At 36.0% G+C, this 26,218-nt stretch overlaps 1 protein-coding gene across 10 annotated transcripts in view; it reads left to right on the forward strand.

Moving 5' to 3' along the window:
- The window catches only part of NF1 (neurofibromin 1), a 275,690-nt gene that overhangs the window by 132,312 nt on the left and 117,160 nt on the right, over nucleotides 1-26,218 (forward strand). For 9 of the 10 annotated variants that reach the window (XR_010937319.1, XM_067714878.1, XM_067714880.1 and 6 more), the window contains exons 15-29: nucleotides 5,905-5,984; nucleotides 7,530-7,653; nucleotides 9,284-9,445; nucleotides 10,605-10,854; nucleotides 11,406-11,479; nucleotides 11,707-11,790; nucleotides 17,851-18,291; nucleotides 18,694-18,833; nucleotides 19,077-19,199; nucleotides 19,674-19,757; nucleotides 20,502-20,618; nucleotides 21,783-21,964; nucleotides 22,084-22,295; nucleotides 25,420-25,581; nucleotides 25,719-25,822. Coding sequence is in view for 9 of the 10 variants with exons in the window: in XM_067714878.1 (XP_067570979.1) it covers nucleotides 5,905-5,984; nucleotides 7,530-7,653; nucleotides 9,284-9,445; nucleotides 10,605-10,854; nucleotides 11,406-11,479; nucleotides 11,707-11,790; nucleotides 17,851-18,291; nucleotides 18,694-18,833; nucleotides 19,077-19,199; nucleotides 19,674-19,757; nucleotides 20,502-20,618; nucleotides 21,783-21,964; nucleotides 22,084-22,295; nucleotides 25,420-25,581; nucleotides 25,719-25,822 (2,339 nt within the window). In the remaining variant the exon portion in view is untranslated. The remainder of the gene's footprint in view (nucleotides 1-5,904; nucleotides 5,985-7,529; nucleotides 7,654-9,283; nucleotides 9,446-10,604; nucleotides 10,855-11,405; nucleotides 11,480-11,706; nucleotides 11,791-17,850; nucleotides 18,292-18,693; nucleotides 18,834-19,076; nucleotides 19,200-19,673; nucleotides 19,758-20,501; nucleotides 20,619-21,782; nucleotides 21,965-22,083; nucleotides 22,296-25,419; nucleotides 25,582-25,718; nucleotides 25,823-26,218) is intronic. The other variant, XM_067714872.1, reaches the window with a different exon arrangement.

Below are 26,218 nucleotides of genomic sequence, written 5' to 3' on the forward strand. Positions count from 1 at the left end.
AAATAAGAAAAAGGTATGTCATGACATAAAATATATATGGATACCAGTCTATATTATCATTTTTTGGATCATTTATTTTATTACACTTTTTTACTTTTTTTAATTGAAATATAGTTGATTTACAATGTTGTGTTAATTTCTACTGTACAGCAAGGTAATTCAGTTATACATACGTTCTTTTTTTTAATATTCTTTTCTGTTATGTTTTAATCACAGAATATTGAATGTAGCTCCCTGTGCTATACAGTAAGACCTTGTTTATCCATATATTATCATTTGTAAATCTATTATAAAAAGTTAAAATTTATCAAAACTTACACACACACTTACAGACTGTACATGGCATCTTTCACAGTCAAAATAAATATAAAAAAATGTACAGATGCAGTATTAAATCATAACTGCATAAAATCAACTGTAGTACATAGTGTACTACTGTAATGATTTCATAACTGCATTTTGTTACTATTTTGGTGAGCTCAAGTGTCATCAGTATCCATTTAAAATGCTATGTGAGGCTCATAGTCTCTGCATGAGCAGTTAATCTCATCAGTAAATTGTGTATCAGTAAAAAGCGATCTCTTGTGGTTCTCATGTATTTTTCATCATTTTTAGTGCAGTAACATACCTTGAATAACACCATGTAACCCATATGAAGTGCCACTAGTGATGAACGCAGAAAGAAGTCATGACATTACAAGAAGTTGAATTGTTTGATATGTGCTATAGATTGTAGACAGCTGTGGTTGTCTGCCATTTCAAGATAAATGAATCCAACATAAGGACTGTTGGTTGGGGGGAGAATGGAAATTCATGAGGCTGTTGCTGCAGATACTCCAGGTGGCATGAAACCTTGCACTTTTTGTGAAATATCTTTTTATCTTGTATTGAAAAGGCAGCTTTTATGTGGGTGCAGGATTGCTATAAGAAAGGTATACCTATTGACTTCGAGAAAAAGTGAAGTCTTTATCTGACAATTTGAAGCAAAAGGAAAGTGAAGGATCTAAAAGCTGGAGAATTTAATGCCAGCAAAGGATGATTTGATACTTTTAGAAAGAGCTTTGGCTTTAAAAATGTCAAGGTAAAGGAGGAGCAGCTTCTGCTGACCAAGAGGCAGCAGATGAGTTCCCAGACGCCATTAAGAAAATCATTGAGGGGAAGGGATGTAAGCCTGAACAGGTTTATAATGCAGATGAAAGTGTGCTACTCTAGAAAAAAATGCCACAAAGGACATTTATTAGTAAGGAAGAGAAGCAAGCACCAGGATTTGTGCAAATGCAGTTAGGTTTATGATCAGAACTGCCCTTATTTATAAAGCTTCTAACTTCCAAGCCTTGAAAGGAAAAGGTAGATACCAGTTGCTAGTCTTTTGGTTGTACATCTAGAAAGCCTGCACAGTGAGAACCCTTTTTCTGGATTAGTTGCATCAATGCTTTGTCACTGAAATGAGGAAGTACCTTGCCAGTAAGGGGCTACCTTTTAAAGTTCTTTTGATACTGGACTATGCCCCTGGCCACCCGGAACTCCATGAGTTTAACACTGAAGGTGTCAAAGTGGCCTGATTGCCCCAAACATGTCTCTAATTCAGCCTCTAGATCAGGGGTTCATAAGGACCTTTAAGGCTCATTACACTCGGTACCCTGTGAAAAGGATTGTCAACGCTATGGAAGAGAACCCAAATAGAGAGAACATTATGAAAGTCTGGAAGGATTACACTATCGAAGATGCCATCATTGTTATAGAAAAAGCTGATTCATCTTGTAAACATGATGTAAACTTACAGTATTGATAAATACAGTACAGTACTATCGATCTTTTTTCTTTTTGATTTTTTAAAAACATTTTCTTTTTACTAGCTTTATTGTAAGAATATAGTATATAATATATATGACATCCAAAATTTGTGTTGATTGACTATGGTATTGGTAAGGCTTCCAGTCAACAGTAGGCTATTAGTAGTTAAGTTTTTAGAGAGTCAGAAGTTATATGTGCATTTTTTACTGCATGGGGGGTCAACACCCCTAACCTCATTGTTCAAGGATCAAACTGTGCTTTGTTTTTACTCATATATCCTGCTCGTAAGAAAGTAAATTAGTACAACCATCATTAAAAATTGTTTTGCAATATATCTATAAAAGCTAAACATATGACTTAGCAATTCTCCTCCTAGGTATGTATCCAACAGAAATGTATATGTATGTTTACCAGAAGACACATACAAAAATATTAATAGCAGCATAATTTGTAGTAGGCAAAAACGCTGGAAACAACTCAAATATATCAACATTATCATTCCACTTATTAAAGCAATGCAAAAAGAACAAGCTACCACTAAGTACAAAGCATGGTTGAATCTCACATACATAATATTGAGTGAAAACAGCCAAACACAAAAGAGAACATGCTGTATGATTCCCTTTATTTATACAAAGTTCAGAAACAGGCAAAAATACCTATGGTGATAGAAGTCAGAACAGTGGCTACCTTTGTCAAGAGCTGATGACCGGAAGGGAATGTGAAAAAGGCTTCTGGGTGTTAATAATGTTGATCTGGGTAATGGTTATATGAGGTATATTCATTTGTGAAAATTCATTGAACTGTATATTTAAGATTTGCTACTTCATTATTTATCATGCTTTATTTTACCAAAAGTGTTTCAGCCTCATTGTTACACTCATTGCTTGTATTTGTGTACATTGCTGTTGGTTCTATAAAACAGTATATACTTTGCATTCTTTTTGGAAGGCTATTTGACAGTATTTAGCAGGAGCTATACAGATGTCCATTTTTCTGTCAAATAATTACATTCCTGTAATTTTTTAATCCTGTGAATATAAGTTAAAAGGAAAAAGTTACACACATATATGCTTACTGCTCTTATTTGTAATAGAACATTAGGAGAATTTTAAATATTCACTAGTAAGAGAATGTGTTAATATTCAATAACAAGAGAATGATATTTCAATTTGGTGAACTGATTGACATATATACACTAGTATGTATAAAATGGATAACTAATAAGAACCTGCTGTATAAAAAAATAAAATAAAATTCAAAAAAAAATCCATTAAACCGTGCAGATCACAAAGCAATATGGAAAAATATTTATGAAATGTCAAAGGAGTATACTGTGTTTACAGTTTTGTTAAAATATATGTGGAAAACTTAAAAATGGAAAGGAACATGAAAAGGAAAACATTCATATTAAGGCAGAGGAAAGGCTAACACATTTTCTTTGAATATTTCAAAAAAATGGTTGTCAAACAAAAATTTTACAGAATTTGCCACTTTAAAGTGTCAGTAACTAAATTTTTGCACAATAGTAACAAAATTGAATGTTAATTTGTGCTGTTTTTCCTTGATATGAGAGGTATAACCTATATAATTTTTGAAGATTCTCACAGCGAATTGCAGTTTTCACTAAACATCTCAAAATAATTACAGTGAAAGTATTTGAAATAAGAAAATATAGGTCTGGTGTTTATATAATTTATAACTTTTGGAGTTACAAAGTTGAACAAGGTTAGAAATTGACTTATTTTTCCTAATGTGAGGCAGGTTATCATTGCAGCTGTATTTGCAGTTTATGCATTTAATTTGGTTTTAAGAGAAGAAATCAGATCTCATTATGTGTTCCAAACAGTGTTTCATTGGAATTTTAATAAAAGGCTTTAAAGAGGAGTAAAGAATCTCCAAATGTGCTGACCAAAGACTGAGGAGAATGTGCAGAGCTCAACAGTGTGCGTCTGGGGGAAACGTTGTGGAGCTGGAGTTAGGATAGGGCTGGTTTGAAGGAAGAGTCTAGTTTTACTCTTTATACCCTTGATGGCATTAATTTATTTAATAGTAGTGTTTTTTTTATATTAGTTGTGTATTCCTGTTAATGTTCTGTGAGCCAAATCCAATTTCAATTCTGTGGTCAATTGAGGTATTTTAGGATGAATAATCTGCTATGAAATACAAAATCTATTTTCCTCCCCCTCTCTCCTTTTTGAAAAATAATTTGTCCTGTCTGTTCCAAAAGAATTTGTGGCAAATAAGATAACTTCTACTTTATCTTATGGCCTAGAAGTAAAATTTTTTTTGTCAGACTTTATGGACTGACTTTATTTTTTATTTTTATAATTATTTTTTTTTCTTATTAGTCAACCATTTTACACACATCAGTATATACATGTCAATCCCAGTCTGCCAGTTCATCACACCACAACCCGCACCCCACTCCACTTTCCCCACTTGGTGTCCATACGTTTGTTCTCTACTTCCGTGTCTCAATTTCTGCTCTACAAACCGGTTCATCTGTACCATTTTCTAGGTTTCACATATATGCGTTAATACGATATTTGTTTTTCTCTTTCTGACTTACTTCACTCTGTATGACAGTCTCTAGATGCATCCACGTCTCTACAAATGACCCAATTTCGTTCCTTCTAATGGCTGAGTGATATTCCATTGTATATATGTACCACATCTTCTTTATCCATTCGTCTGTCGATGGGCATTTAGGTTGCTTCCGTGACCTGGCTATTGTAAATAGTGCTGCAATGAACACTGGGGTGCATGTGTCTTTTTGAATTATGCTTTTCTCTGGGTATATGCCCAGTAGTGGGATTGCTGGGTCATATGGTAATTCTATTTTTAGTTTTTTAAGGAACCTCCATACTGTTCTCCATAGTGGCTGTATCAATTTACATTCCCACCAGCAGTGCAAGAGGGTTTCCTTTTCTCCACACTCTCTCCAGCATTTGTTTGTAGGTTTTCTGATGATGCCCATTCTAACTGGTGTGAGGTGGTGCTTCATTGTTGTTTTGATTTTCATTTCTCTAATAATTAGTGATGTTGAGCAGCTTTTCATGTGCCTCTTGGCCATCTATATGTCTTCTTTGGAGAAATGTCTATTTAGGTCTTCTGCCCATTTTTGGATTGGGTTGGTTGTTTTTTTTAATATTGAGCTGCATGAGCTGTTTATATATTTTAGAGATTAATCCTTTGTCCATTGATTTGTTTGCAAATATTTTCTCCCATTCTGAGGATTGTCTTTTTGTCTTGTTTGTGGTTTCCTTTGCTTTGCAAAAGCTTTTAAGTTTCATTAGGTCCCATTTGTTTATTTTTGTTCTTATGTCCATTACTCTAGGAGGTGGATCAAAAAAGATCTTGCTGTGATTTATGTCAAAGAGTGTTCTTCCTATGTTTTCCTCTAAGAGTTTTATAATGTCCGGTCTTACATTTAGGTCTCTAATCCATTTTGAGTGTATTTTTGTGTATGATGTTAGGGAGTGTTCTAATTTCATTCTTTTACATGTAGCTGTCCAGTTTTCCCAGCACCACTTATTGAAGAGACTGTCTTTTCTCCATTGTATATCCTCGCCTCCTTTGTCATAGATTAGTTGACCATAGGTGTGTGGGTTTATCTCTGGGCTTTCTGTCCTGTCCCATTGATCTATATTTCTGTTTTTGTGCCAGTACCATATTGTCTTGAGGTAAAATATTTTTGTGTGTATTAGTTTTGGAGAGATCTCCTTACTTGGGGATTATTTTTATTTTCTATAGAGTTCTTTGATACTTATTGAAATTATTTTGTTTGTGTCTTAAAGCACTTTTTACACATGTATATTGCTATTCTGAATTCATCAGTATATAACTTATGTGTATATGCCATTTAAAGTAAGACTGATAGGAATAAAGTAACTTCATTTTTTATATATATTATTATATATATATATAATACATATAATCCCCTAGAGGTTTTGGTTCTTCAGAGTTTTTCTGTTGTGCCCTATACTGTGTGTTGAGGCTACAATTAAGTAGCTCAATTAGTTAGCATTTGTAAAATAAATACTCCAGTGTTATGTTTACCAAAACTCTTTTGAATAAGTCTTCTCTTTCTCTTTTTTAAAAATTCAGGCTCTGTTGGTTCTTCATCAGTTAGATAGCATTGATTTGTGGAATCCTGATGCTCCTGTAGAAACATTTTGGGAAATCAGGTATATGCACTGTTATTTTTCAATTTAAAATTTTATTTTGTATTTTTTGTCTTTGAATATTAACTCTGTAGTACTTAGTTTATTATAAAACTTTATTCATTTATACCTCCAGAGGTTTTATGAGTTTGTATTTTATTTGACTTGAAATTATTAGATTATTTCTTGTTTTAACTGTAAGAACACTGTCACAGCAGTTTAGAAAATAAATTTTTAAGAATTGTGCTAAATTTCATTATCCAAACATAAGTACTGTTATTTGGTATGTTCTCTTCTATTTCGGAATTTTGTGTGGTTACAACTGTGTTTTAAATTGATTTTCACAGTTATAATCTTAGAGTATTAAAATTTTGTAATGTTAATAGTTTATTTCAGTTTTCTAAACTATGACCTTTCATACATTTTCGATAATACCAGTGTTTTTGGTGGATGAATTAATACAGAATATCTGCTTAGAAGGCAAAATATATATAAATTTTATAATTTATTTCCTTGGTTATATAAATTATTACCTTTCAGTGAGCACAGAGGTAACACATTGAGGAAAATGTAAGTGTGTAAGCCTCAAGTTTCGTCATTTTCTTATAGAAGTGGGTACACCAAGTCGCTTGGCAGCTGAGTTAAATCCTAGACTCTGAAGCAATGCTTTTTGATAGTAATGTAATGTGAACCACATATGTAATTTAAAATTTTCTAGTTGCCACGTTCAGAAGTAAAAAGAAACAGGTAAAATTAATTTTAATAGTATATTTTTTAACCCAGTATATATATAATAGTTTTCAACATGTAATTAATATAAAAGTTATTAAAAAGATATTTTACATTCTTTTTTAAATAAAGTCTTCAGAATTTGATATGTTTCATATTTACAGGACATCTTAGTTTAGACAAGCCATATTTCAAGTGCTCAGCAGCCGCATGTGGCTGGCTAGTGGCTGTTGTGTTGGACAGTGCAGCTCTAGAGTAGGAATAAGGAAGCTTTTTCTCTAAAGGGCCAGGTAGTCAATATTTTAGGCTTTGTGGGCCAGGTAGTGTCTTTTATAACTATTCAGTTCGGCTGTTGGGACATGAAAGCAGCCATAGACAATATGTAAATGAATGAGTGGGGTGTGACCGTGTTCCACTAAAACTTTATTTACGAAGGCAAATGATGGACTGGATTTGGCCTGCAGGCAGTCGTTTGCAGACCCCTGCTCTAGAGCATTAGGTTCACATACAGTCTGTGCTGTGCACCTGGTCTATAATTTTTTCTTGAGTCCTCTGCAAGGATGAGATGTATGGATAAAACAGCTGGAAGTTGGGAGAGTAGGGGGCTTAGAAGTACTTGCTTTTTTTTTTTTTTTTTTTAACGTAGTCCGTATACGTACATCATTTGATGATCATGCTGTTAACATTTTGATAATCATTTCTCTAAAACAAATCCTGGAAAGGAAAATAAGCTTCTCTAGACTTTGTCCATTATTAGAGAATGCCATTCTTATGGACTGATTTTATCTGCATTATGTTGTTTGTTGACAATGCTGGTGACAGTGAACTTTGTTTCTGCAGCTCACAAATGCTTTTTTACATCTGCAAGAAATTAACTAGCCATCAAATGCTTAGTAGCACAGAAATTCTCAAATGGTTGCGGGAAATTTTGATCTGCAGGAATAAATTTCTTCTTAAAAATAAGGTAAGCAAAGTGACATCTTTCAAAATGGAAGAATATTTGGAATGGTAATGAGAAGACATTAAGGAAGTGTTTATTAGCCAAATTAAGTCTTAATTCAGCTCCTCTCTCCTACACTCTTCAAGGGAAATTTTGTGCAGAAGACAATGGCTGACAAATCAACTCTTTAAAAATTATTCTGAGCCTTTAGCCTTAAAGCCACAATCCTGATAAAGTCTAGTTGAGTTACTCCGGACTCTGTGGGGCAGTCCTAGGAGGAGTGGGGGCTGCTATAACCAAAGAAGATTGAGTAACAACATAGTCTATCTGTCCTCTCAAGTTCATACATAAGACTTGAATCCTATGGCTAGGCTAGCCCAGAGAATGTTATCTATCTGTATATGTAAAGAAGCTGAAGGGAAGAGATTGAGGGCCCTCAGTCTAGGTTTATTTATATTTCTGCGAGAAAGCTTTTACCTCTTGAAAATACCAGGAGTCTTCTTCCTTGGGGTTGAGTGAAAAGTTTTGATCCTGAACTATTGGAGTATGGTGAGAAGGTTTTGGGGGCTAGAGAAGAGCCTTAATTTTTTTTTAACATAAAGTTTCTGTAATTAGTCAATTAAAAAGTTCTTCTATTACAGCATAGTTTTAGGAGTACTTGATTCAGTGAATTTTTATCCATTTCTAGAATGGATAAAATCTATGAGAAATCTTTTTCTTTTTTTTTTTGCGGTACGCGGGCCTCTCACTGTTGTGGCCTCTCCCGTTGCGGAGCACAGGCTCCGGACGCGCAGGCTCAGCGGCCATGGCTCACTGGCCCAGCCGCTCCGCGGCATGTGGGATCTTCCCGGACTGGGGCACGAACCCGTGTCCCCTGCATCGGCAGGCGGACTCTCAACCACTGCGCCACCAGGGAAGCCCGAGAAATCTTAAATGTATCAAACGCGTATGCTTTTCAGTGTACCATGCAGCTTGTTAAATTTTCTTTGTTTAGAAATGGGCTAATGGTAAGTTGGATTTATTTATATCTGGCTTATCTTAGTGTGTTAATATAGTGGAATTTGGCATTATTCCAAAGATAAGGAACAAGATGTTTCATGTTTCATGCCCTTGCCTATGGTATAATTCTCCAGAGTACAAGCATTGGTAATCCAGTAATGAATCTGTAGTCTTCTGGTCAGTGAAGTCACTCTTATATATGGCTTATATACCAGTGTTAATTCTGGTCCAGAGGAACTTAATCTCAAAAGAGTCAACTTCCAGTTATCCTGACCATAGCACAGGATATAAGTCTTATGGGAGGCAATCGTAGTCGTTTTTAATTGACCGAGAAGTACATTATATCTTTCATGTGGTAGCTTTATGTTGTTGATGTTTTACTTGTGTCTCTGTTAAACCTAGAAACGTTAATTTACATTTCTAGAATCTGTTGATTCTCATGATTTGAAGAGTGGAAAACTGAGAGGAGTTTCAGAGATATTGAGGAAACATTATTTGTACTACTGGGTTTCTAGTGAATGTTTTTCAGTGTGAGGGGAACAGGAGATGGAAGGAGAGGTTTTCCAGGATAGTCTCAAACAGAAAGACAACTTATATTAAATATTTATTTCTCTTGGTTATCAGTACTTTGAAAAGGCTTATTTTTTCTTTCTAGCAGGCAGATAGAAGTTCCTGTCACTTTCTCTTCCTTTATGGAGTAGGATGTGATGTTCCTTCAAGTGGAAATACCAGTCAGGTGTCCATAGATCATGAAGAATTACTACGTACTTGTACTCCTGGAACCTCTCTCCGAAAGGGAAAAGGAAATTCATCCATGGTAAGGAGTTTCTTTTGTAGTTTTCTTGTATCATCATCTGTGCTCTGTATTTTTTTCGGAATGAACTTGGGTAAATTTCAACTAGGTAATATAGCATAGTGAAGAACTGCTTAGCTTGTAGTTCTATTACTGCTCTTTGTGGACCCTCAGGCAAGTTCCTAACATCTCTGTGATTCAGTTCCTTGACTTTAAAATGGGGATAATAATTATTTCTGCCCCAGAATTGTTGTGAGGATTAAATGAGATTATGTGTAAACAGCACTTGATTTTTTGACACTTATAAGCTTTAACTGATAACTATAATTATTATAACTCTCTATCCCATAAGAAAGACCATTCACACCCCAGAAGTTTAAAAGTTCTGTCAACTAAAAAGAGTACAGATTTACTGGGAACAAAAGCATGTTGCTTGATGTTATGCGTAAGTGTTCTCATGACTTCTGTGTCCATAATTCCCTTTAAAAATAAATCATAATACCAGTGAAAATATCAAATTATTAGAGTTTCTTTTTCAGACCAAAGGTTTTTTTTAATCCATAATTTACAATATAATCTTCAGTTGAAGGAAAAAAAAACCAACTACTAAGCAGTGTGGTATTTACTCTTGTCTTACCTGCAGAATTTGCATTCATTTTGTAAATGAGGATTTCTCTATTTCGTGTTTTGGGAATATGTTATCCAGAGCCCAGTGTATCTTCTACAGTAATGTTTAGTTTTTATTCATGTCCTTAGTTAAGTCAGTTTTGCAGCATGATTATTTTATTTCTTCCCTCAGGGTGGATAGAATTTCATGTTACTTCCTCTTCCTTTGTCGTTTATGATTGACTGAGAAGTGTGTTATATTTTTCATTGAGTAGATTTGTGTTGTGCATGTTTTATTTGTGTTCATATTAGACTTAATCTACATTTCTGGGATCTGGAAAGGATACCTATTCTAGTTGAAATTGAACAGATAGTAGTATTGTGTTGGTACAAATAATCTGAGTTCTCATTCAGGTGAGATATTTTGAGGTTTGAAAATCCTATCATGGTTAAAGGGGAAAAGTTCTTGCGGGTTAGTGTATGCAGACATATCTGATACACAGCTTGTTGTATTATTGGGTTTTGTAAGTAAAATTACATAAGTTGCAAATACTTGCCTCCCACTCCTGACTCCCAGGATAGTGCAGCAGGGTACAGCGGAACCCCGCCAATATGCCGACAAGCCCAGACCAAACTAGAAGTGGCCCTGTACATGTTTCTGTGGAGCCCTGACACTGAAGCTGTTCTGGTTGCCATGTCCTGTTTTCGTCACCTCTGTGAGGAAGCGGATATCCGGTGTGGGGTGGATGAAGTGTCAGTGCACAACTTCTTGCCCAACTATAACACGTTCATGGAGTTTGCCTCTGTCAGCAATATGATGTCAACAGGTAAATCATGGGTAATGTTTTTTTCACTCAGTCTGCCTTGAATCACGTGACATCTGGTTGCTCTAGGAAAATAAGAATGTATCTAAGATTACTACTTTGTAAGTTTACAGGGCTAATTCAGATAGCTTACCTGAAATCCTTTTCTGCACAAGGTAAGGTGAAAGTAAATAGTATTTGAAATAAGCTGTTAATTTCTCACTGAGTTTTTAATATGCCATATACATTTGTTTAAAAACTGGCAGTATAAATTGCTTTCAGTTATAGATTATATAATTTACTCTGCCTGAACTGTATGTAGTGAAGTTTTAAAAACATTGGCACATGTTGTGAGTAAGTTTAGGTGGGAGTAGCTATTTTAGGCTGTGGACATTGTGGAGTCCCAGTTAAGTGCCCCTTTCCTGTGAGGCTGGTACAGGGAAGTGTTCAGCTTTATCATTTGAAGTATTCATTCCACTCCTCCTATTCTGCCTTTTGGGTTGGGCTTGCCAGGTTCTCTGTTGGCAAGCAGGGCTCTAAGTGCAGTAGGTTGATTTGTTGTTGTCTTTGCTTAGGAAGAGCAGCACTTCAGAAAAGAGTGATGGCATTACTACGGCGAATTGAGCATCCCACCGCAGGAAACACTGAGGTATGCCCTTGGCAACAGAAATATCCCTCTCAGGCCCCCACCCTCAATTTTAGAAGCCTGGTGTTATGCATATGTGACCAGGAATAGCTTTTGAAGCAAGTCTAAAATATGTGCATATTATAAGTAGGATATTATAATATGCACCAGGTTTGAGACCTGCCTATTACTGATTGATTTTTAGCTCTAGGTTTAAAGTTGCTTTCAAGCGGTAATTGCCTTCATTTCAGGCTTGGGAAGATACACATGCAAAGTGGGAACAAGCTACAAAACTAATCCTCAACTACCCAAAAGCCAAAATGGAAGATGGCCAGGTGAGTTTGTGAAGTTGATTTTGTCTATTGATTGATCTCCTAAACATATGTACTTTACTTCATCTTTTGTGAGTGACCTCTTAGTATAATAAGTATGTAGATGTCTTCAGACTGATATTTAGTTGTGGTTCATCTAAACCTGCACTAATATGGTAGCCACTAGTCAAATTAAAGTTTGATTTAAAATTAAAAACAATTAAAATTCAGTTTCTCTGTCATACAATAGCCACATATGGAAGTTGACTACTCTATTGGACAGCATAGATATTAAATGTTTCCATCATTGCAGAAATATTGGACAGCTCTGAGCTAGAGATGATTTATGGTAGGACCATTTCTTTCCCCTCTTTTCTTTCTCTTTCTCCGTCAGAGTATTTCACAGAATTTTCAGGAAAGGAGCAACAAAGGTAGAGAAAAATAAATTAAAATTGAAACAATACATTTTACTATCTTATTAGGTATTCTAATTAAGGGATCTGGTGGCCAGAAGACTGAACCATAGATTAAATGAAGTTTTAAAATTTGGGCATTTCATTCATCAACTGTTATCATCTGTTACCCTGAACATTTACAATTGATATTTCTGTATGTTTGATTTGTAATGGCCATATTGTTCTCATTATTAGGTGTTTTAGAAAAACTCATTAGTCTCCCATTGTTTTTTTCTTGTCATGCTTTTTAGAACAAGAAAAAAAGTTATGTTTTTGTGAAGCAAAAGTCTGTACCTAATATCATTATTGGGAGAGGGACACGTGGCTTTAAAATGAAAGCTTTTTTTTTTTGGTAGCTGTTTTGTTGAGATACAATTCACATACCATAAAATTCACCTGTTTAAAATGTGTGATTCAGTGGTTTTTAGTATATGCAGAGTTGTGCAGTCACCACCACAATTTAATAAAAACCCACACCCATTAGCTGTCATTCCCTAACCTTCCCCCGCACCTCTGCCGCCAGCCGTCAGCCCTAGGCCACCACTAAGCTACTTTCTGTGTGAGTAGACTTGCCAGTTCTGGACATTTCATATAAATGGAATCATGCAACATGTGGTCTTTAGTGACTGGTTTCTTTCACTTGGCATAATGTTTGCAAGGTTCATTCATGTAAATCAAAGCTTTTTAAAAGAAATTTGATATCCTGTGTTGATTATATTAGTCTATGATAAAAATATTTTAGTGGCTCTTTAAAAATGTATATGATAATCTTAAGTTTGGGTTTTTTTACTTAAAAAAATTTTTTTTGCATCTTTGCATAGTTTTTTTAAATAGAAGTATACATTCAGAAATATGTGTAAATCAAAGTGACAGTGCAAAATATTAGGAGGTGAACGTACCTGTGCAACCAGCACCCACATCAAGAAAGAAATCATTACCAGCATCCCAGAAGCTTTCATTGTGCCCCTTCTGGTCACTAATGACCAAGAGTAACCACTGTCCTGATTGAACGCAATCATTTTCTTGTTGTTAAACTTATATAAACAGAGCAATAGAAGTATACTTTAGTATCTGGCTTCTTTCACTTAACATAATGTTTGTGAGATTCAGCCACACTATTTCGTGCAGTTGTAGTTCATTTATTATTATTGCAATATATTATTTTGTTTAACAGTCCTCAATTTTTCTTTTCTATTCTTTTTTGGCATTGGATAGTTATACACCGACTAGTTACTTTGAATAGTGCTGCTCTGAACATTCTTGAACGTGTCTTTTGCTGACCTTATAGATGTATTTCTGTAAGGCCCACACTGAACAGTGGAATTGCTGGGTCACAGGGTATGCAGATGCGCATATGGGGAATATAAATGGATATAATCACGTTGAAAAACTGTTTGACAGTTTCACAAAAACTTGTAAAAGATAACTAACATTTTAAAGTGAACAGGCATAATATCTGTGGAAATGATCACATATCATCCAGCCATGGAAAGCATTCCTTTTAAAGAGTATATACAAAATGAGACAACTGATCCACTAACAGGGGTCTATTAGTGCTTTCTTATACCTGCACGAACAAGCAATTTTTCTTTTGGGATTGTTCAAATTATAACCCTTTAAAGACCAAAAGTAGGAAATAAAATATTGTACATACTTTTTCTAATTCAACTAGATAAATATTTTGAAGCACTTAAATATTCAATAAAATTAGACATTTATATCAGGCCTGGGCAGAGCTACTCTGAAAATATATGATATGATATGATATGATATAATATATTCAGTTATGTCAGAGAATGGGACAACATTATCAAAACAGTATAAGACAAGGGAAACTTGAAATTGTACCAGTGGAACAGAACTGAAAATCAAGAAACTTGTGGTAATCATTTGAGCCCCGATAAGAAGTATATAAATATATAGCAGAATTCAAACTAGACAACAAACACCAATCTAATTCTTTCTGCACTATAAAAGTCAAGACACAAAAGATTCCCCAGATGAAAGGACAGTGTCATAATCAAAATGTTTATATTTCAGCTTCAGTTTAACGTCGCGTCACTTATTTAGCTTCTTTTATATTTACTGTGACACAGTTTAAGAACATTTAACTGTAATTTGAAACCAGAGTAATCACCACTATGTTCCCAGAGTCAAGAAGAGAATAAGTATTACTATTACTCCTTTGTTTCTGTTGGAGATGATCTAATCAAGAAAAGTGCTGAAAAGTACTGATAAAAGCAAGACAATGATAAAATATTGGGTTGGCCAAAAAGTTCGTTGGGTTTTAAGGACATTTTTCATTTTCACCAAGAACTTTATTGAACAACATATTCATTAACCGAACGAACTTTTTGACCAACCCAATATGAACCCTGTAAGGGAAGTCTTTAAACCTAATATGAAAACCACAATTACTAAAAAATAGGTTGATAATGGTACGTTAAATGCTATGAATTCACCACAGCTATTTGATAAGAATACGCAAAATGAACTTTGACTACTACATAAAAAAATTTTTAATTCCTATTTGCCTGTTGTTTCCTATTTTCGAGGCAACCTTCAATAAATCTCATTCAGATCTATCTGTAAACCAACATACTAAGGAACGGAGAAGTTTCTCTGCTTCATTTATTAATCCTTCAGAAAGATTAACTGTATCATCATCTTGGACTGTATCCCACAACAAGGTGTTTCCTTTCTTGCAAACAATATCCAAATTAATGTCTTTCACAGAATTACTGTCAAATTGATGTTTATGAATTATAGGTTCTTGATTAAGATGTTCATGGTAAATAGATGCTACATTGGCAAGATGTTGTTAGAGATGAGATGGTAGCTCTGCCTGTGAAATGAATCTGAACTAGTTCCTCTTCACACCCAGATTCTTCACTATCGAAATCAGCCATATTTTTCTCTGATTTTGCACTGACCTGGGAGCTACGGCAACTGACATCATCTGTACTTAGCTTATCATCAGCCATATGCCCATCATGGTAGTGATGATGATGTGGTGGTGGTGGTAGTGATGCTGAATTTAGTGATGCTAAATTGCCGACAAGCAAATAATTCATTTCCAATCGTCTCCCAAGGAAGTCCCCAGTGCATGTAATACTGCAAGATTCCTGAGATGCTTCTGCTATATGAGCAGCATTCATTTCCTCTGAAATATGTTCTGGGTCTTCAGCGTGTGAACAGGCATCCAGCATTTGTATTTGATTATCTACTGATGGCATCGGCTCAGGGTTAGAAAACAGGTCCTTTCCTGTTCCATTGCTTGCTGATGGGCCTTGGGAATCCTCTAAGCAAATGCCTGCTTGACTTTCTAACTTTCTGTACCAAAGATCCATACCACAACTGCTTTTAAGAGGATTATGACCATGATCTGCATCTTCTTGAAGGGCTTCAAATCTGCAGTGTCTTCTGACTGTCCCTCATTACCAGAGCACTCAGCTGACTGGCTTGCATTAGTAGAACTCACCTCATTGCTAGATCCATTACTATTGCTTCCAGGACCACTGCTTCCATCTTCACCACTGTTGGCAGTTTTGTCAGAACTTCATTGCTTGGATTTCTTTGTGTCTGAAAGTTGCTATTGCATCTGTTTCGTTCTATGTGTAAGTTGCTCATCCATTTCAATATCACTGCCTCCATTCTGATGAGTTTCACTGTTACTGCTGCTTTGAGGACTAACTGCAGGTGACCAAGGTGATGGAGCTGGTCTTCTGAGCTCTTCTTCCTCTTTCTTATTTTCAATGGGAAGATTAATAAAGATGCCAAATAACTGTTTAGGTAGCTGAGCCTTAGCTGCTAATACATTATTCCATAATGCGTTAATTAACATCAATGCCAAGTATAATGTCTGTTCAGTACGAACACTTGGCTGAAGAGCTGAAACCAGATTAAGAAGATGTCTAAGTGGTACTGGATCCAAATTCTTGATGAATAAAGGAAATAAATCATGCATATACCAACTACAGTGTTTTCAGCTGTGCTGCAGCCCAAATGTAGTCAATATGCTAAGTACTCAGTCATCCTGCTGCTGCTAAAAAAAATTCAGTCACTTGACAGTGTTTGATAATCTCAGTATGAAATTCAGTCCATATATTTGCTCTACCACATTGTTGCTTATAAGCCAGTCTGCAAGTTCTTTTGCGATGGACTTTCTATGTCTGATGCTAGTGACTCATTATTACATATATCGTTGAAGGTGTGAAGTTGATTCATTATTTGACTGAGCCCAGTCAACCTCTTAGTCAAAATAGATCACGTAAAGGGCTTCCCTGGTGGCGCAGTGGTTGAGAGTCCGCCTGCCGATGCAGGGGACACGGGTTCGTGCCCCGGTCCGGGAAGATCCCACATGCCGCGGAGCGGCTGGGCCCGTGAGCCATGGCCGCTGAGCCTGCGCGTCCGGAGCCTGTGCTCCGAGATGGGAGAGGCCACAACAGTGAGAGGCCCGCGTACCGCAAAAAAAACAAAGCATAGCATTGTATTCAATGGTTCTTTCCCTGTGGTACACTTTAAGTCATCCGTATTGTGAGCCCCGCTCGGTCTTAACTCCTGATCAGGGAACTTGCATAAATACCTGATAATGTAGGTCCTAAAAGAGATAATGTGCTACATGACAGCAGAGATATGTAGCCATATTCTAATACTAGATACAACTGTAGTAAATCCATGTGCTGTAAGAAATGGCAAAGTTTTAAGAGTCCCATATTCAAAGCAGTCATTCACGAGAGGTCATTTTCCCCATAAAACAGACGTACCTAATGAAACAAATGCAGTGGCACTTCCACATCATCCATTGTCCCTAATATGTTGCTTTCTTAGGTTGATATATCCTCTATAGTAAGGTGAGTATTATGCTTGCAAGCAGTTGGGAAATTGAATCTGAAAAATTTTTGCTACACATAGTAAGTTTTTCTTTCTCATCTCTATTCCATAAACTGAAAGGACCAGAACTCCTGGAAGATTCCTCCTCTGTCAGGTTACAAATTCTTGTAGAGTATTATTTTTTTCTATTGATTTTTAAATTTTTCTGTACTCCTTCATTACACTCTTTTCTACGTTCAGTGGTTCTTCCACTTGGTTACTCTCATCTTGCCATGTGGGAATCTATAAGATCTTCTGTAAGAGCTTATGGAAAAATCCGAATGAACTTTTTGGCTAACCCAATATGTTAATAGTAGTACAATGTTTACAAAGCTGATCCCAGAGCACTTCAACTTCAGCAATCACTAAGTTATTAAGTGCACACACTACTTGGTTAAAAATCTCCAAATGCTTATATTCCTTGAAGCAGCACAGATATGGCCTCTGTGTCCAGGAATTGATATAAGCAAATGTTTTGAAAGTATGTTCCTTCCTGAACTGCATTCCATCACCACCTTCTGTATCTGATACTGGATATACGTGTATCACTACCTTCAATTCTGTAACTTAAGACTCATCCATCCTCAAGCAGTAAGGTACCTTGATGTGACTAGAAATTACAGAGTGAAGACCTGAATTTTTTAAATGTAAAAAATGTTCTTTTGTCATGGAAGAAATGTTGGATAAAAAGTAATTTGTCAAATCTCTCAACCAATTGAGGTTGAATTCATGCTTTCCATAAAAATTTTGTGTTTAGGCTGCTGAAAGCCTTCACAAGACCATCGTTAAGAGGCGAATGTCTCATGTGAGTGGAGGAGGATCCATAGATTTGTCTGACACAGACTCCCTACAAGAATGGATCAACATGACTGGCTTCCTTTGTGCCCTTGGGGGAGTATGCCTGCAGCAGAGAAGCAATTCTGGCCTGGCAACCTATAGCCCACCCATGGGCCCAGTCAGTGAACGCAAGGGTTCCATGATTTCAGTGATGTCCTCAGAGGGAAACGCAGATACACCTGTCAGCAAATTTATGGATCGATTGCTATCCTTAATGGTCTGTAACCATGAGAAAGTGGGACTTCAGATACGGACCAATGTTAAGGATCTGGTGGGTCTAGAATTGAGTCCTGCTCTTTATCCAATGCTCTTTAACAAACTGAAGAATACCATCAGCAAGTTTTTTGACTCCCAAGGGCAGGTAAAGTGTTCTCTGTTTTATTTTTCACCCTTCCCTGTGAATAGAGTGACTCATTTGAAATAATGAAGCCTTTTCCTTTTAGATTATTTAATTTCGATACTGGCGTGAACTTTCACTTATAATTTTAAAAAAATAGGTGAAAACGTTGCAAAAAGAAGAATCGTCTAATGTAGGAGTCAATTTGCTTTTTAGGGACTCTAGTGCATGGGCGTGCCTGGGGTTAACAATGTCTTCGGTGTGGATATGAGTGTCTGTGTGTATCTGTGTGCACATTTGGATATGTGCCCATGGTTGAATTTCTGCATGTGTATGACATTTAGATCAGGCAGCTTCATCTCTCTGTGGTCTGTCTGCTGTGCATTGATTCCCAAATCAATTCCCAATGTTTTGTTCTTCGTATAGGTTTTATTGACTGACACCAATACTCAGTTCGTGGAGCAAACCATAGCTATAATGAAGAACTTACTAGATAATCATACTGAAGGCAGCTCTGAACATCTGGGGCAAGCTAGCATTGAAACAATGATGTTAAATCTGGTCAGGTAAGCATTCTACTGAAGTGTAGCAGACTCATTGGTGTCGGTAGTTAGTAGTGAAATAATTTGCTATCCTTTTCTCTGTTGCACCCAAATTAGGGTGTAATAGTAAGGTAATTAGAAGTTATATATGTTCTCATATAAACAAAATGAAAATCTTATAGTTCTTATGGTTACATGTGAAAGCATTTAGAAAATCTTCTCTTTTGTTTATATCGGATCTTTTTTTTTTAATGCTTCTGTGTCTAGATATGTTCGTGTGCTTGGGAATATGGTCCATGCAATTCAAATAAAAACGAAACTGTGTCAGTTAGTGGAGGTAATGATGGCAAGGAGAGACGACCTCTCATTTTGTCAAGAGATGAAATTTAGGTGAGTTCTCAAAAGAGCAAAGTTAAGTCTTGTAAATCTTATTATGTTAAGTGAAGTACAGAAAAGTAGTGTGCACCTGGTTATCATGGGAAGTGGGGAAGGTGAAAAAGGAGCATTTTATGTGTGTGTGGTTTTTTTTTCTCTTCACATCTTTTCAAATTTCCCAAACCTTTGTGCCCATGACAGTGCTCCCTTTTTCTAAAATTACACTACACTTGAGCCAAAAATTTGATTCTGTATCCAAATGGATACCATACCTAAGGGCTGATGTGGTGGATGGGTACCCAGGTTGCTCATGTTTGCGCCCTTCTCACTGTTAGATTTGTAATAGCAGTATCTCTTTTATGAAATTGTCATGTTGCTTGGGTGATTTGGAAAATTACTTGAACTATTAAAAATTCTTATATGACTAAAAGTGTATGTGTGGCTTTAAAAAAGCTGTGTCCTCTTTTCTTTCTCTCTGCCATTCTGTAGGAATAAGATGGTAGAATACCTGACAGATTGGGTTATGGGAACATCAAACCAAGCAGCAGATGATGATGTCAAATGTCTTACAAGGTAAAAAAAAAAAAAAAGACCTTTAACTAAGTATCAGCAGGTTTACTCTAGGTGTTACTACTACTTCATTATAGTTTGTATACATATATTTTATGTGTATTGAAATTGTTTTTTGGGATATCAAGCTTTTGCATTTGAATTATATAAAGATACTAATCTTTATTATTTCTTTTTCTTTTTAACTAAAAGACTTTCAGTAAAAACAAATGTGAGAGAGTGTTATGTTTGGAAAGCTTGGGTTGTCTGTTTAGGGAGGATAGTCTACAGTTGGAAAATAAGGTATATAAAGCCTTAGATTGTTTTTAATTTTTGATTGGATAAAGATATTATTTGAGGAACTTAGTCGTTTTGAGTCTTTCTAAAATGTAATTGCTTAAGTTTGCTCTAATGATAAACACTTACTGTAATGTATCAGAAATATTTAAACATTATGTATTACACAAAAACCATTCACGTATATTTCTTTGGCCAGCCTTGGTTCCATAGTTTGTGCTTTTAATTTAAGGTAGTCATTTTGCCAAGATTACTTTGTAGAAAGTTATTATCACCCTCTCCCCAACTTGAAATGTCTTGGCATTCTGGGCTCTGCATATTAACTCAAATTATTTAGGTTTTCATAGTAATTTGTTTAATGAAATAGGTAGTTATTAAAGTTTGTATCTGTTAGGAAGAAGTTTATTTGAGGGGAAGGTGGAGTGGAAGAACCTGAAAGATTTGTGGTCTTTAAACTTTTTTTTTCTTCAGAGATTTGGACCAGGCAAGCATGGAAGCAGTAGTTTCACTCCTGGCTGGTCTTCCGCTGCAGCCTGAGGAAGGAGATGGTGTGGAATTGATGGAAGCCAAATCACAGTTATTTCTTAAGTAAATTTCAGTCACCAAAAATACAAAGCAAAAAACAAAGCCCCACACACAACAAAACAAAGTGTAACCAAAGTAGCAAATGATTGTATTTAGAAAATGGACCTCAGTTGCTTTGTTATTATGGCCATCAGCCGCTGTCTCACAAAATATAACATGTGTTTGAAGCAATATTATCCATGATACGGCTTGTATAGGAAGCCCTATACCAGAGCCACTCATGTGATGCACATGTGTTTTGTGGTTTAATTTTCTTTTCTTTCTACTGAACACTCTGTATTTTTTTTTCAGACACACACACACACACACACACACACACACACACACACACACTGTATTTTATTTTTACAAGAGATAAATAAACTGACACCAAGCATTGTAAATGGATGACCGCAACAAAAGCAACAATGATTGCAATTACCAAACATGAAACACACTCATACTATGTCATAATATTGACATTCAGTCCAGTAATCCAGTGTTTTGTGGTTTTTAAAGAAAATAATTTGATTGGTGAATTGTAAAAAATTTATTTATTTATTTATTTTTGGCTGCATTGGGTCTTCGTTGCTAGGCGTGGGCTTTTTCTCGTTGCAGTGGGCGGGGGCTTCTCTTGTTGCGGAGCACGGGCTCTGGGAGTGCGGGCTTCAGTAGTTGTGGCACGCGGGCTCAGTAGTTGTGGCTCGCAGGCTCTAGAGTGCAGGCTCTGCGGTATATGGGATCTTCCCGGATCAGGGCTCGAACCTGTGTCCCCTGCATTGGCAGGCGGATTCTTAACCACAGCGCCACCAGGGAAGTCCGATTGGTGAATTTTTATTGGTAGTAAAACCCAGATCACCTCCTTAAGTCATTTAAAATGTCATTGTCTAAACTGTTTGGACCAATAATTTTTATATTCTAAACATTAAAAGTGATGCATTTGCCAGGAAACACTGCATGTATTTGGTGTTTGTATTACGAAATATGTACTGAGCTTTGTCAGGATAAAATCATATTCAACACAAAACACTTCATAATGAGCCATGCTGGCTGATTACCCCAAGATTGGAGAGAAGCAGATACCCAGAGCCACTCATGTGATGCACATGTGATGGTTTCAGAATGTCTGATTCGCTGTCTGGTTGATGTGGCCTTCACTGGGTAAGGGTCAGTTTTTTTATTTCACAGGTATTTCACATTGTTTATGAACCTTTTGAACGACTGTAGTGAAGTTGAAGATGAAAATGCACAAACAGGTGGCAGGAAACGTGGCATGTCTCGGAGGCTGGCATCACTGAGGCACTGTACAGTCCTGGCAATGTCAAACTTACTCAATGCTAACGTGGACAGTGGCCTCATGCACTCCATCGGTGAGATAAAATGAAAGCTTCATTTAGAAATTTAAAACCTAGAGAACTGGCATGTAAGACAAGTGGAATTACTTCAGAAAGACCATGTTAGTAAATTTGCATCTGTCTGTCCATATCAGGTTTAGGTTATCACAAAGATCTTCAGACAAGAGCTACATTTATGGAAGTTCTGACAAAAATCCTTCAACAAGGCACAGAATTTGACACACTTGCAGAAACCGTGTTGGCAGATCGTTTTGAGAGACTGGTGGAGTTGGTCACAATGATGGGTGATCAAGGAGAGCTCCCAATAGCTATGGCTCTGGCCAATGTGGTCCCTTGTTCTCAGTGGGTAAGTTCATTGAGTAAGAGCAGAAGAACAGTGCCTGGCACATAGCAGATGCTTCAAAATTCATTCATTCAATGAATTTTTTTTTAATTGAAGTATAGTTGATTTACAGTGTTTCAGGTGTACAGCAAAGTGATTGAGTCATATATATATATTCTTTTTCAGATTCTTTTCCATTATAGGTTATTACAAGATACTGGATATAGTTCCCTGTGCTATACAGTAGGTCCTTGTTTATTTTCTATATAGTAGTGTGTATCAGTGAATTGAATTAATTGCTAAAACTTTTAGAGCTGGAAGAAACTTCAGATATTATTTGAGTGATTTTCAGCTGTGGAACGTGGTTGGCTCTTCTAGCCCTCACTAGATTTCTTAAATATGAGGATCTTATTTCACTTGTTTAAAGTAAAACTCAAACTCCTTACCTGACCCACTGAAAAATTCCATTTGAGCACTCATCAAAAGAAAATTAAAACCCCTGATGTGGTCTGGTGTCTTCATACATTAAATGAGATAATTAGGGTTAAATCTCATATTTAGTTGTCAGTAATGCTAGAACTAGAATTCAAGGCTTATGCCTGTTTACTATTGATATACCTCTAGTTCACAACTCTTTTTTTCTGTAATACGTTATACAATTTTTTAAAAATTTAACCACTCTTATTTGCATTTGAAATTGTGGCATTGCTTGTTTTAAATACAGAAGACATAATATGGCTATTTGGCGTCTGTTAATAAAAAATTTCCTAGAACCATGTCATTTTGGGTAACATGCTAAACATTTGAGAAAGCTTGTCCCTTTCCATGTTAAAAAGCTGTTTAGTTTATACTGTACTGAAAATGATTTCATTTCATTTTAGTAAATTATATCTAATTTATAATTATATCTATAATTGTATCTAATTATATCTAATCTGTTGTTGCCTGTAGATGTGTTTCTGCTTAAAAGCTGTAGGATCTTATTCTTCATACTTACAGTGAAACTCAAACTCTTTACCCTGGTCTACAAGGCTCTACCCAGCCTGGGTCCTGCCTCATCTCTGACATCATCTTATGCCATTTTCCTTCTTGTTCACCAGACTGAAACCACAGTGGCCATCAAACATGTTAGGCTTATTTCTACCCTTGAGCACCCTTGCTGCTGCTGCTGCCTAGAATACTTATTCCCTGGTCTCTTGTTATTCAAGTTTCAAGTCAGATATCACTTTCCTAGTGAGGTCTTTTCTGGCCATCCAATCAAAACCACACTCACAGTCATTTTATTCCATTCCTTGTTATATTTTCTTTGCAGCAGTTATTTACTATGTGAAATTATCTTGTTTATTTGATTGCTTGGTCTCCTTCCACCACAATGTGAGCTACATGAGAGCAGACTATGGTCTATGTTGTTTACTGCTGTAGTTCCAGGTCTTGAAGTACAACCTGGCATATAACAATGACTCAGTAAGTAATCGTTTAATGAATGAAGATGGAATCCTGCTTGTAGCTAGTGAGTTAGAAAAAGGAAATTGTTGAAATCCTCTTGAAGCCTAACATTAGTTCACAGATCTTCATATATTTTGAAAATGGAATTCTGAATTACCTTTTAGCACCTACCTATAATTAGCGCTAAAAATTATCAGTAATTTTTTCAATAAAATAGAATTAGTTAAGTCCAAGAGGCTTTAATCATTTTGTTTTCTTTCAGTAAATCATTTCTTACGTGTTTTATACTAAATGACTTTTTTTTACAGAAGGACTTTTATATTAGGCCAGATCTATTCGAACTGTATCTAAACAAAATACAAGATAACTTTAAAAATTTTAGTTCTGTTTTGTAAATTTAAATTCTGGTGCTTATATGAAAATTCAACTACCATTTATAAAGCCAGATACTTTTAAAAAATGCAAAAATACAAAACAACACTACTCTTCACAGATTTTTGTTGTTGTTGTTTTGGAAAATATAATTATTTTTACAAAAACTATTGTTTATGCTAACACGTTATGGATTTATGATGTTATTTTTATTATGTTATTCTTAAATTAAAATACTATAAAAAATAAATAAGTAAATTCTGGTGCTTAAAGTTTTCAGAATTTTGCAGGGGAGGGATTAGAGTGGAAAAAACTAGCACAACAGTCTAAAAATAGTTTTATTTTGTAACTGAATTATCTCTCGTAATTACACTTGGCTTTAAAATGGAGGATAGAATTTTTATATCTAGTCAATTATGTATTATGTAACTGTAGGAAGTATAGCAGCGTATTGGGTCGTATTTGGCTTCAGTTATCTGTGGTTAGGATTGTTAAATTTTTTCCTTTATTCGAATAACAGATTATAATAATCCTGGGACCAGACAAGAATTAGAGGAGCTACAGGCCATGATCCTGGCTTTGTTGACACTGATTGAAGTTTGGGCCATCTTATTATGGCTACCCCTGTTCTCTCTAAATCTCTTCCCAAGATGTATGGTTAAACAGTGATTTACTATCACGTTCATTTTTCTTGAATGTACCAAAAGATACTTTACTGTGGGGAATTATGAGGCTTACCGTTTAGGACCTAGATGGGAATTAGCCACTCATCCCCACTTTGTATGTAAATCTGGCTAATCTTTGGGTTCTGAATGCACAGCCTAGGTCTTTTTCCTGACTTGCTGCAAATCCTGTAGTTTTTCCATTTTTGTTGTTTCTTGCCTAGCCGTGTTCAGCGTTCACTGAGTTTCCCTCACCATATGAGAAGAGAGTAGAGCTCTGTGGTCACCGAAGTCTTATTTGCCCTCATTGATTTTTCTAAGAAAATGATCTGTGCATATCAAATTCTTTGCCATCATCTTCTATTTCTGTTTTCTTTCATTTTGTCATAGAATTTGAACTGAATCCTGGATTTTTTTTGTCTTCTGGTAAACCCTTGACCTCTCTTACCTTTTATCATTTAATCCTTAGAGTTAGCAGCTACTGTAGGTGTATAGAAATAGTCATCTGTCATAGACAGATATACACAGATAAATCCCAGGGGAAAACTTAATCAGTCACCATATACCTCAGTTCAGCAGGTGGTTGTCAGCTTTGAATTTGCCTTTCAGTTTCCTGCTTAAGGAAAAATGGAACTGTTGACACTGACACAATTTTATTTTGTTCTCAGGATGAACTAGCTCGAGTTCTAGTGACTCTATTTGACTCTCGGCATTTACTCTACCAACTGCTCTGGAACATGTTTTCTAAGGAAGTAGAATTGGCAGACTCCATGCAGACTCTTTTCCGAGGCAACAGCTTGGCCAGTAAAATAATGACCTTCTGTTTCAAGGTTTGTATCCATTTATCTTTTTTTTTTTTTTGGTGCGGAGATATGCCAAACAGTGATTATGTACAGAGCAGAATGTCTTCTTTAATGCAAGATATTTGGAGCAGGCATAATAAATTCCTACTTGTGTATTTCTTTAGGTATATGGTGCTACCTACCTACAGAAACTCCTGGATCCTTTATTACGGATTGTGATCACATCCTCTGATTGGCAGCATGTTAGCTTTGAAGTAGATCCTACCAGGTGTGTCATCCTCTCATCTGCAACAGCTCTTCATTTTTTCATTTCCACTGCATGAGGCAAGGCCCTCATAATTTCTCCCCTTGATTCTTAAGATTAGTCTTTAATTATAAAAGTTACACACAAATACATTTTTCTTTTCTTTTTTTTTAAAAAAATATTTATTTATTTGGTTGCGCTGGGTCTTAGTTGCAGCAGGCAGGCTCCCTAGTTGCAGCTCGCAGGCTCCTTAGTTGTGGCATGCATGTGGGATCTAGTTCCGTGACCAGGGATCAAACCCGGGCCCCGACCCTGGGAGCACAGAGTCCCAACCACTGCACAACCAGGGAAGTCCCTCAAATACATTTTTCTTAAAGAAAGTTACAAATAACATTAAAGGTATCTTTGACTGTCACCTCT

Source organism: Pseudorca crassidens, chromosome 19, assembly GCF_039906515.1.
Source record: "Pseudorca crassidens isolate mPseCra1 chromosome 19, mPseCra1.hap1, whole genome shotgun sequence".
NCBI classification, from domain to species: domain Eukaryota; kingdom Metazoa; phylum Chordata; class Mammalia; order Artiodactyla; family Delphinidae; genus Pseudorca; species Pseudorca crassidens.